The sequence below is a fragment of the Pungitius pungitius genome, chromosome 18 (assembly GCF_949316345.1).
Source record: "Pungitius pungitius chromosome 18, fPunPun2.1, whole genome shotgun sequence".
Lineage (NCBI taxonomy): Eukaryota > Metazoa > Chordata > Actinopteri > Perciformes > Gasterosteidae > Pungitius > Pungitius pungitius.
The window spans coordinates 8324318-8336919 of record NC_084917.1 but is presented as its reverse complement, the minus strand read 5'-3'; the positions used below and the strand labels follow the sequence as shown (position 1 = coordinate 8336919).

General features: G+C 43.8%; 1 protein-coding gene across 7 annotated transcripts in view; it reads left to right on the top strand.

Annotated features, from left to right (window-relative positions):
- strbp (spermatid perinuclear RNA binding protein) overlaps positions 1 to 7924 on the top strand; it is a 61348-nt gene extending 53424 nt beyond the window's left edge. For 5 of the 7 annotated variants that reach the window (XM_062558713.1, XM_037484571.2, XM_062558714.1 and 2 more), the window contains one exon: positions 2853 to 7924. In XM_062558713.1, coding sequence (XP_062414697.1) covers positions 2853 to 2947 — 95 coding nt within the window. In that variant the 3' untranslated portion in view covers positions 2948 to 7924. Of the gene's footprint in view, positions 1 to 638; positions 2810 to 2852 lie in introns of those variants that run through there. The other 2 variants (XM_062558717.1, XM_062558716.1) reach the window with 1 other exon arrangement.
- Positions 7925 to 12602: the final 4678 nt, after the last annotated feature.

Genomic DNA, 12602 nt, shown 5'->3' with positions numbered 1-12602 from the left:
GAACAAAGCTTTCATCCTGTTTTCTGCTTTTTTTACCCCACTGTGCTCTGGCACCGGCAGCTGCTTTGTTGGCCAACACTTCCGATGCATTGTAGAAGACTGCGGGGCTCACTGCAACACTCTGTGGAGCACAGAATGAGGCGTCACCTCTTAGGAGCACTCCGCTTATACATTTCTTCTCCAAAGAATAATTCCAGTTCATTGCAACGTGGGTCCTAGTTTTGTCCGTTAATTACTATCAGTAATAACGGCATTGCTTAGATGTTGAGAAGAACAAAATTATTTGCCGGGCAAAACAAGGGCAGCGTTTCAACGTTGAGCTGCACGTCTCCATAATTAATTATTGAAGGATCAGCAAAAGTACCAGACCCAGGTTGCAATAAACCAAGAATGAATCGTTAACTTTGGCCGTTTGTTTCCTTCTTTCATTCAGAATCCGTCTCCTTCTCGGCTCCTCTAACCACCGAAGAAGGGTGTCGCTTTGTGTACTCACAATCCCGCCTGTTGTCACACATGTCCACTCCCCCTTTGGGAGCCCTCTTAGCGTCGTGTTGGTCCTAAATCAGAATACAGCCGCGTGGCGTATTTTCTGCCCTGGACTCATGCAGAGCTGTGCTCTTCTCATGTCTCCCTTCTAGGTTTGCCCAAGAGAATGCTTCTGTTGCCTGTCATGAAAATGCCTACCTACCACGTGCCCCACTTCCACTTCTTTTAGCACAGGAGAGACACACACACACACACACACACACACACACACAAACACACAAACACACACACACACACACCAAGCGCATCATCATCCATAGCAAACACTTTTATTCAGACAATACAATTTGCTTTTTTTAAGAAGGGAATCTTTTTTTCTACAGTATCTATGATGGGGAGAGGATTAAGGATGATTTTTTTAAAGCAATTTTTGCTGTTGATTTCTTTCTGTTCCAAAAACTTTTATAAATCTATGAAAAATTACTGCAGGTTTAGGTTCTTAAGAGATAAAAACTTGAAGGGTTTGTACTGTGAATTGTGACCTCATTCTTTGAGTCTAAATTATATATATATTAGCCTTTTGTTATTGTGTTTATTCTTTGAGGGGGAGAGGAGAGCCTTTGCAACATGATACACACACGTTCTCTGTAAAAAGAAAATAATAATGAGCTGTGTGAAGGATGTATAGGAATAAATAAATAATAATGTTGCAAATGAATAAAGTGTATCTCCTATAAAAGCTGAACACTGCCTGGTGTTTATCTGTTTAAAGGCTTACCAACCTTTTGTTCTGTTTTTGGACTATTTCAATCAGTTATGTCACTTGAGCATGAGGAAGGAGTTACCCATCCTATCAAGCTGCACAAAATACTGTGAAACAAACTCGCATCAAGCTTTAATATTCCACCCTCATAGATGCAGGTTTTAAATCTCCTTACTGACCTTGGAGCTTCTCGTTCTTTCCTTGTGACGCTCCACTCATAGATTTTCAAAAAGAGAAATGCAAAAAGACAACGGATGATTTTGTAAAAGCTTTTTGTCGCATTCAGGTGCAGGATCCCATCACTTAATGTGCATCAATGCTTGGCAGATTTTACACATCAATCAGTGGCTGGATTCAATTTCTTTAAATGTCCCAAAAATAGTTAATACTTGTTACGTCTACAAAGACTACTTCTGGTGAAAGCAATACCTCAAAAACATCTGTGGAACTGCATAACATCTGGCACAAACATTGTTTATGATATCAGTACCATTGCTGTTTTTTGGGGGTGTTTTCAACCATCAAAGAAGGATTAAGCACCAACTGAGATGCTGCAAATTGGGCTCAAAACTTGCTGACGTTTTCATACTTATTAAACTATTTATTTACCTGTTTGACGTAAGAAATCCAATATAGGAGGTAAAACCATATAAAAGCGAAATATACCAGTACAGATGGTTTTGATTGTCCTTCAACACATCTCAGTCGTCCCACCAGCGAGACATAACCGTGATTATGTCAATGAGACGCAGCCATTGGCTCAGAGGGCCCAGTAAGCTGTCCAATGGTTGCTTGGTTGAGCTCCTTTGACTTTGTGAAAACCTTTCCAATGAAATTTGTCCAACATCCCCACAGATTTATTTTAATCTTACATTTTGAAAGATTAATTTCCAGCTGTGTATATTTTCTGTTATTCTTCCGTTAGGCTGAAATCTGCTTCATTGCACTACGAGGACGAGGGATCATTCCTCCACACCAGTGTCTAATGTTACGTTCAGGCTTTACGTCATCTGATTAAATCCTTGTTATACGGCTTTTCACTAAAGGCCATGTGTTCACTGTTGGACCAGCTCTAAGCTTTACTAGTGAAAAATTGGGGGAATTTGCTTTCTTCTCGAGAGTGATGTGAGAAGGTTGATACCGTTGATGCACTTGTGATGACAGCTGGCGGGTGAAGCTTCGCACAAAGACTGGAAACGGGAAACCGCTGCATTGTTTTTATCTTGTGGACCAGTCAGAGATGAGGTGTATTTCTTTTCCTTTGGACAAAGCTAATTGTTCAAATACGTGTCACAGGATTTCAGTTTTAATTTACCTGTTAATTGGCTTCTCCGGGGCCTGGAGCAGTGACATCATTCACCCACACTCACCTGTCAACTCATTACGTCGTAGTCTGGGAGTGTGTGGTCAAGTGTTTTGGGAATGTGGCTTTGGAGTTAGTTTATGGATATGAATAGATAATAAATCCAGATCATATATGTTAGTGTGTGTGTGTGTGTGTGTGTGTGTGTGTGTGTGTGTGTGTGTGTGTGTGTGTGTGTGTGTGTGTGTGTGTGTGTAGTAATCAATCATGCCCTATTTGTCTCTCTTGAACTCACTGCAGGTGGTCTTTTCATTGACAATCCCTTCTACCAGCCGCGGACCATCGCTCCTTTTATCATTCATCTGGGTCCCCAGGATCTCTTCTCTGACTTCTAGGGGCCGCAGGCCGTTGGACACCCTTCACATCGTCAATGCCCATGGGACACCGGCTTTTCAGTCCGTCTAAGCGGGACGCCTCTCTATCCAGGTGACGGACTCATCGATCCCAAACTCTTTCCGTCTGATCAGTCCGCTCGGGGGGGCAAGAAAAAAAAAAAACCCAAACGTTCTGCCCGACGGCAGCGACGGAGACTCAACTACTGATCGGAAGGCTCAATAGCTCCTCTCTTTGTTCTCTCTGCTCTCCGCCCAGATTATCTCTTCAGAGGAGAGAAGCTACATGAAGCAATACTCAGATTTGACAAGAAACGTTCAGCCGCGACTGCGCTGAATTTCTCTCTTATAGCAATACACCAGAACTCCTCTCTATGAGCTTACTTCATGAGAAGAATGTCCGATGGAGTTTCACCCAACACAGCATTGCAATAGGTCATTCTGATTGTATATTCATCACATGTGTGTGTGCGTGTGGCTATAACATGACTATATACACATATATGTATGGTGTATGTTTCTATAACGATGTGTTGACAAAATTATTACTATATGATAATGTATTTATGTAAATATTCTATAAAATATAACTATTGTTGGTATAAATTATTTTAGAATTATAAAGTGTAATGTAACTGTAATATCACAGTATAGCTTTCTTCCAATTTTATATACACTGAGCAATTGAAGCTAGTTCTAGGAGATGCAATATTATCTTTGGTATTCATATTAACCTCTGCTGTTCCTTCTTTCCTCCCTCCTTTAGTTCAAACTTTTGCTCTATCTTTGTACGTCTTTCTGAGCCTTTGTGAGCACGCTCTCTGCTGCCCGTGGTTTGTTTACGTGCCCCGGACCAGAGGCGCTCCACCGGACACACTCATAAGCCCAATCCCACCTGTGCACACACTCTCACACACTTCTCCTGTCAGAAAGCACATTTTCTATAGTCTCACTGCTGGCAGGGAATACTTGTACTGTATGTGTACAGTACACGTGTGTGTATAGTCTTGATGTACGCGCTCCTCCATCTGCCATTAACACGCGTCGGCAGACTCACCCGTCAACACTCGGAAGGATCGTCAGCTCTGTCCCGCTCGCCTTAGGGACCAAAAGCACAGCTCGCACACACACACACACACACACACACACACACACACACTGCTATCCCTTCTTTCTGCTTACACACGCACAGACACCATGTCCCTCCGATCCCCTACTTTACAGACAAGCTGCTGCTAGTGGACGATGCAGCGATATCTCATACAATGGGAAAGACACAGCCCAGAATACTGGCTGACTGATTCAAAGTAAAGTCGGCAAATATCTTTGAAAGTGACTTTGAAATGGAGGAGTTGTTGTTGTGAGCGGTACGTTTGTGGAGGGATGGCGTCTAACCTCCGGCTGTCTTTGCCAGTCACAGAAGTCGAGGTGAACCGAGGAACGTGGCAGATCGGCATCGACCTCAGCGACCTCTGGCCTCTTGTTGGGGTCCATTAATACGATTCCAATAAGTTAGGCACAGTGAAGTTCACCTGTTTCACATGAAGACAAAAGACGCAGCATTTTGGTACTTTTGGTTTTGCTTTTTGGAAAAGAGAAAGCTTTATTGGGGAATGTCTAGTTTCAACCACTTATGCAAAACCTCATGAGGCTGAATATGTTCTTAAGAGTCACGATCCTGAACTCTTCCACCGTGCAACACAGTTGAGGAAGAAAAATTGTCTTTTTAACTGAAATTTGGGTCTTTGAAAAAGATTTTCTAATAGAGGAAAATAAGTTTGGTTGGTTTTCATTTGTAGTCTCAAATTACATTAATATTTTGCTTAGTTGTAGTTCTGTTAGTGTTTTGGCTTTAACGCTGCTAAAGGAAATTATTTACCCAGGTAGTAATCAAACAGAATGTGCATAAAAAGCCCCCCCACCCTAGCTAGTAGGGATTAAACTGAGAGATGAGATTTGCCAGTAAGCCCTAAAGTGCTTAATACATACAAATACATTGGAACAACCGACTTCACAGCATGCACATAGTACTCGGATTTCTGCCATTTTCTGTGACGCGTCTGAAAGCCCTTCATCAGTCTTTTTATTTTTAGCCTTTAATGGAGACAAGGTGTCAGACAGCAGATGCAAAATCAAACGGAATGCATCAAAAGCCCCCCCCCACCACCCCCACCCCATCCCACACCCCTCCTCCACTATGGTTGCATTGATCTCATGTGTTTGTATTTGCTTTGATTCAACAAAAAAAAACGACATCTGACAAGTGGACCCACTCAGGCTTAGAGTAAGAGAGTAAGAATGACAGTCAGACGTAATGACGCCACTCGGCTGGCGCCAAAGACAGTCGGGCAGTTTTTCTGCGGATGGGATGAAATTGAGCCATCACGCCGTGATTGGGGATTCGGAGGTGAACCGAAGGGCGTCCTGTGCAACTCCAGGTGCCGGTCCCATCCTGCTCAGTGGGCTGAGTGCCACATGGCGGGGGTCCCCACTGCCCACTGCGGGAGCCTCTGTACTCCCTATGCGAAATTTGTTCTGCTCTCCCAGGCGTTTTTTTCCATCAATGCACAGAGCCCCCCGTGGTGGCCTCACCTCGGCCGTGACAGACAGCTGTGAAATTCACGTGGAGGTGAATAACCTGCATTCTGCTTCCTGCGCGGAGGACGGAGCCTCTCTATCCGCGAGGAAGGTCTCCTAATCTCCCCCGTGCCCTCTCTCTGTCCCCTTCCCCTCCCCCCCCCCCCCCCCCCCCACTCCCCCCCCCAGTTGTCTCGGTCCAGATGGCCCACATTAATAAGGCAGCCAGTCATACCTCAGTGAGCAAGCTTTTCATTTCCCCTCAGACTCACCCTGACTACTGACCCTGTCCCTTTTGGTCTGTTGGCTGGACAGATCAGAGCTCTAACTGGCCCAGGTTGGAGGAGTTGTCTTGTGGTAGGCGGGTCCTGCATGCGTTTCCTCGTCAGGCTTAAGAAATGAAATGATGGGAAAAATATCAGTCTACCAGTCGACCCCCTTTTCATCATTAGCTGAAAGTCCCTCCCAGATGAATGACAAATACATAATACTGCCCCCCCCCCCGTCCCTTTCTCAATGTAAGGCAGACCCTGAGCAGTACCCTGATGTGTTCTCGGCCTTGGCTCTTTGTGGTGAAGGGGCAGCGATGGCAAACATCCACACTTTTAGGAACACCGCCCCTCCGTGGGCGTTCAACTATTACACTTTGCAATCTAAGAAGCACAAAACACAAACAATACACCCACCCCCTTGTTCTCAGGGCCACCTGACGCACACACACACACACACACACGCAGGAGTATGCAAATAGATAAAAACCCACTCAAACGCATGTAATTATAAATGTAAATATTCATATCGGCGTTTACTGTCAATAACAGCACCGTGACACAGCGTGACGTTCTTTGCTTTGTGGTTTGTGTATTACACGTTGGGTTGTGTGCTGTATGTAGTGTGAGTTACACAAGCGGCAAGGCCTTGTTTGTATTTTAGGATTTGAGCCATGTACATCTGCCCCATTTGTCATGTCGGTGCATTATAACGGGCTGTCCGTAGCACTGTATGTAATGGATCTTACTTTTGCCTTTTTGTAGACAGCTCGAGCTTTGCTGACAAGAGGAACTTTTTTTGGCAACCCGTGCTGGGAGCTTTGCGCCTTCAGATGCTGCAATATGTCCAGTGCTTAAAGGGTTGTGAGTCCAGAGCTGCCAGGAAACGTCAGCCTTCTGGACTGAGGAGCCCGTTTCCTCTAAAGCACCTCTTCATCCTCCTGCCAGGTCAAATTTTAAATAAATAAATAAATAAAAATTTGAAAAACGCAAAGAGAATGCTGAGATGCAAGTGGGGAAACGGGTTGCGGTTTGTTGTGCGGAGCGGGATTCATCCCGACACCAAAGACTGAAACCTTTTTGAACAAACCCGATCATTCTGGCTCTCTCGGATGTGAGGGGCCACGTGTTTGTGATCCGATGAACGCGATATCCGGCCCAAGGAAAGGAAACCTCTCGTCTCCTCCTGCATCTAGATCAGCCACGCAGAGAGTAGTTGGCACAGAGAGTAGGCCCCCGGGCTTTGGCCTTGTGCTAAATGTGTCCGCAAGAGGAGGAGAACGAGCTGCAGGAAGAACCTGAACTCTGCAGAGCAGCAGAAACACATCCGGGATCACGTTTCCTCCTTTGGAGGCAAAGCCACCCGGACTGAGTGCACAACACTGGGGAGTGTGTTTGTCTGTGAAGCACATCAACCGGAGGGTAATGGGAAGCTGCTTCACACACACGTATGCATGCAGACACACACACACACAGACAAACACACGATACATTAAGCATGTTGGCGCAGACTTCCTGGTCATGGTCCACTGATTGTTTAAGTCTAATAATCCTCCTGATAAGCAATCGCAGCATTTTGGTTGGGAATGTACACTGTTGTTCTAGTGATTGTAGAGTAGAATGTATTCACTCATAGAGTAAAAACAAAAAAAAAACTTGCTTTTTCGTAGAGAAGCATATATACAGAATATATATGGATACATACATATATATACATCTATATATCTTTTGAGCTACTTGTGACAGAGTTTTTTTGGGCGCATCCACCCTTAGGATTAATATTTCTTTCCTTTATTTTCATTTACGAAAGTAGTGTCTTACGAGTGAGTGTTTACTTTTTCCTGTAAATATGATTTTTCTTATTTTAATTTATTTTTGACAAAAACGGGGATTAAAGAAAACTGTTTTACGATGCTGCCTGTGACGCGATGAAGTGATTCCTGTCCACAGACTGTGTTTGTGAGGTGTAACAATGAGTCTCTCACATCGAGGCCGACGTCAGTGGACGGACTGACGGAACTCGCCGTGTCTTTGATTCGTAGCAACATTTACGGCAGCGATGATCTGTGGTTGTCACTGTTTTTACCATAATCTATGCTTGACCAACTGAAAATAAACCTGAGAAAGTGCTGAATCTCTCGTCTTTGAATGGGCTCTGAAATGAACTGGCTACAGTGACGAGTTGTAAGTGAAATCGACCCAGTCCCAATTAACTACTCTAAAAGAAATATCCCCAATGTACACAGACAAAACACAGCGCGGTAGGAATCAGAAGAACACATTTTTTAAGCCACTCCTCGTAAAACCAAAAGTCTGCATGCAGTCTTTTTATTATTGTGCATTAAAAAAAAAAAAGTCCATCTTAAATTGCTTCACTCTGACACTTAACAGTGACCGTACCCGTGTGGCCTTACCGGCTGGCGTGCCGTCCATCACGTTCAGAGCAGCGCTGTCTGAGGATCAAGTGACCGTGGAAGATCCCAGACACAGCTGCCCAGCTACGAGCGTGTGTTTGTGTACACGGGAGTGTGTCATGAAGAAAAACAATGTGTGTGTGTGAGAAATGTGTCGACCCGTGGAGCTCGCAGTGCTTATGACGGCAATCTGACAGCAGCAGAACTGTGCCGATCTGATGGTGAAAACCTCTTCTCACGTTGGTGCATCGAGGAACCCACCGAGAAGAAGCAGCAGCCGTCACTGTGGGACGAGGCGCTTTGGGCTTCAGTCGGCCGACGGGACGCTGGGACGGTGCTCACAAATGAGATGGGCTTTGACAGCCTTTGTTCTGTCCACGCGACATCAGGACTTGTTTATAGATGTCATTGCTGCGGAAGATTTAACAAGACCTATAAACAAAGTAAACGGATAGCAACACAATTTCACAGAGTTCCCGATTTAGTTTGATGGGCTCTTCAGCATCTGTGAAGTCCGAACACTTCCCGAGTAGGCTTTACCCTTTACCCCATGGGTCAGTCCCTGAGGTTTAAGGCTTTAAGGGACAATGGGATTGTACACACAACTCCGCATTTCCGCACAAGTGAAATTACCCATAATGCATCGCAATATGACATTAATCAAGGGGCAACCAGTGGAAGCGAGTTATGATAAAAACTAGGGCCGGGACTCGATTAAAAATATTAATCTAATTAATTAGAGGCTTTGTAATTTATGCAATTAAAATGCGATCAATTTTGATTAATTAATACTTGACCTGAGAACAGTGAGAAGTAATTTTTGACTTTGCTTGACCTGCAATTCTATTATAATGGTATGGAACGGTTGTGGATTCCAGCCTGAGAATCTATGAGAATTGAGGTTGGATTCAAAAGCATCAACAGGTGTGTGGTGGAACAGTGCAGGGAGATAGCAGGAAAGCTGACGTGTGGAGGCTCCTCAGTTCAAACCTGCTCTCTCAGAAGGAGGGTTTGGTTGCAGTCAGGGCTTCAAACTTGAGGTTTAGTAAACAATCCCAAGGTCAAATATGAGAAACGGACACAATGAGGCATGTGCTTGAATAGCACAAGGGAACAACTGAAGGGCTGCAGGCTCCAACCTGCTGTCTGAGGTTGTGGGTTCATGCCCCTTCATGCAGACATCGCTTCTGCTTTGAAAGAGTTTTGAGGTTTGAGTAGCAGTCTCAAGGTTAAATTTGAGAAACAAAAATGTAATTTCTTCATGGTGAGGTAGTGTCCTTACCCTGTAGGTTGTGGGTTCAAGCCCAGTCTTGGGTTTGAGCCTTTGGCTTTACTTCAGGTTTGAGTAGCAATCTCAAGGTTAAATACAACAAACAAAGGGTTGGTTAGTGTGTGGTGAATTAGCACAGCGGAAGAGCTGCTGCCACAAGCCTGCACTGCATTTGAAGGTTGTGGGTTCAAGCCCAGATGTGGAAATAGCATTTAAATGAGTTTTAAAGTTTAACTCACATGCTCAAGGTTAAATAGGAGAATCAAAGTTGGCAAATTGTGACCAGGACTGGTAGTGTAGGGTTGCAAGCAGGGGCCAAGCCTCTGTAAGCGCCGCCAGTGGGTTCAAATCCCACCTGCCAAGTCTTGAGCGCACTACCGTGGAGGTAGTTGTGGGGGCATTGTCCCCACTGGTTGTTTCAGAGAAGTGAACCCTGGGGGTTATGCAGAAACACAAGGCGCGTTCACTTGAGTTATGATGGCATTGTCAAGAATGATGAAGAATCTTTTGAATGATGATGAATTGACTAAATTTGATGTTAATTGCTAATTAAGCTTTTATCACTTATTAGCCATGCTACGTAGCCTATAGGGTTCCACCTTTTTGACGGGAGAGAAGGCCGGATGAGTCAGTAAAGATGAGCAGATGTGTCTCATTCAGTGGTCACACTGACATGAAACTTATTATAGCCTCTGAGGGCATTTTTCAAGACAATAACATGTTTGTCTACTTCAGGGCATCCTGTGGACAACCTTAAACTGACAGTCTGGCACAGGGTAGAGATTTGTTTACCCTTTTTAGTGCATCCACCCTCCAATTCTCTGTTACATTCAAATTCAACTCACCAATGCAGGAAGGATGAATAGCATGGTTGATCCTCCAAAATGCACCAATCTGTCTCTGGGGCAATATCCCATTATGATTTTTTTATGAATGTCAGTTACCCAAAACTAAAAAAGGATTTAGGAAGAGCCACCATGTCCCTTGAGGGTTGAACCCAGATATGGTTTAAAGTACAGAAATTTGGGGCATTTGGCATTAGTGACAGGGACGTGTAGCTCCATCCAAGATCATTCCAGTCATGTCATGGGAAAAAAAATATTGTGAGAAAAGTCTAAATATGTAGGGTCAAAAAATTTCACAGAAAAGATTTTTCTTCTAAAGTCCCGGCCCTAATAAAAACACATGTCTATTAGGACTCTATTAAACAGCTTTTTCACCAAACAGTAATTTAATTATTTAAACTGATATTAACAAAAACCAATGGATTAATTATTTGGCGATTGCCCATTTTGTGAAGAGCAAGAAAGAAGTCTAGAAACTGAAGATTTTTTGGGCTATTTTTCAAAGCGAAAACGCTGTCGAGGATTCTGTGCTTTAGAGGAAGCAATCTACAAAATGTTCACAGCCACATTTCAAGGCCCATTCACTGTGATGTTCAAAATCCTCTACTGTGCTAGGCCTTCTCCTTCCTCCTTCCTCCTTTGAAGTACAAGAGGAGAATGGTGCAAGCCAGCGTTAGTAGCTCTTTTTCTGGGTATAGAAATCTCTTATTAGTTCTTTATTTGTGCAAAGGCGGAGGCTTTGTAGTCGCTCCGCTATTCAGCGATCAGGGTTTCACCTTCAAGGGCCGCATCCAGCCCCCAAATGTCCCACGGAGCCTTGAAGAAGGAAAGCTCAGTGAGTCTGTACGAAAGAGAATAAGTTTTACTATGTAAACGACAGTGGATTGATGATCCAGATATCAATGTTACCCGTCAGTAAATACATGATGGTTCACAGGTTTTCTATAGGCAGGTTTTTACCTGAACTTATTTCCTAATTATTATCTTGACAAATTTTTTACTTCTAAACTTTGTTTCAACAGCATTTCAGTGAATGTATTTCAAATGTGGTTAGAATTACAGTCATGGGTCCTATTGGATCCAGCTGAAACAAAGGGTCGGTCAACGATTAGTTGTTTGTTTCAAATCGTTATAATAAAAATGTATTTATGGCTTCTCTTAGTGAGGTAAAATTTAGAAACTGATGCGGAAGCTGACTGCTATTACAATGCAAATACATTGTGGAATAATGTCAATCTCATTATCTGCGATATCTAGACCCGACCCCGGATAAGCAGTTGGAGATGAGATGAGATATCTGAGATTCTAATATTAGTACAGACTTCATTTCTCTGCCATTTCGTCGGCCCACGTCCTTAATTTCTAAGGACTATACCGAATAATAACAGTTTGTAACATTTGCTCAGTTAAAATGAGATCCGCGTGTTGGCAGTCAGGAGCAACGCAGAGTTCAGCAGGTTGTTGGGAGGCTCTAAGGCCATCAAACACACACACACACACACACACGTATGTATGTCCTATCCCATCAGCATTCCACCTTTGCATTTCACTCTGTTGCTGCCTCGCTGGTCGTATTAATAGCTGTGTAACTGAGAGGGGAGGAGAGGCACTACGTACGTTACAAACACTCCAGATGATCCACGCAGGACCTCCAGCACAGCACCGTGCAAACGGGCAGAAAATAGCTCGTCCCAGAGATGGAGAACAATGCAGCCGTGCGGGATGAGTGGGATGAATGAGATGAAAGTGTAAGACACCAGGAGATTTGCGTTTGCAGGGGGGCGGTTTGCAGGGGGCGGACCAAATTAACCGGAAGAAGACTTTTATTTTCATGTTCTAAACACTCTCCGCTGTGCAGTGAAGGGCTCCCAGAAGGTGAGTTAGAGAGCGCTCGTTATAGTAACACCAGCAGCTCCGGCCTCCGCTGGATCGAAGCCTCCTTTTCAGCAGGAACATGAAAACAAGCAGAAAGACGACATGTTTGGTTCTATAGACATTTATTTTTTAGAAGCTGGCTTTGAACTCTAATAGTGCTTTCCAGTTTGACCCGTCTTCAAATATATAACACTTTTTAAAGATTTGCAGCCTTGAATGCATTATTGAGTGTTCTTATGGAGAGGGATGGAGGGTGTTAGAATAATACACAAAATAGTTTTTACTTTCAGAAAAACAGAAACTTGGGATAGAAAATGGTTTCTGAGTTCGGCATCACAATACGTCGATGATCGTAGTACCGAGCACCGAGAGATAGAATATTTATGAACGTATTGATTTTCTTTTCGT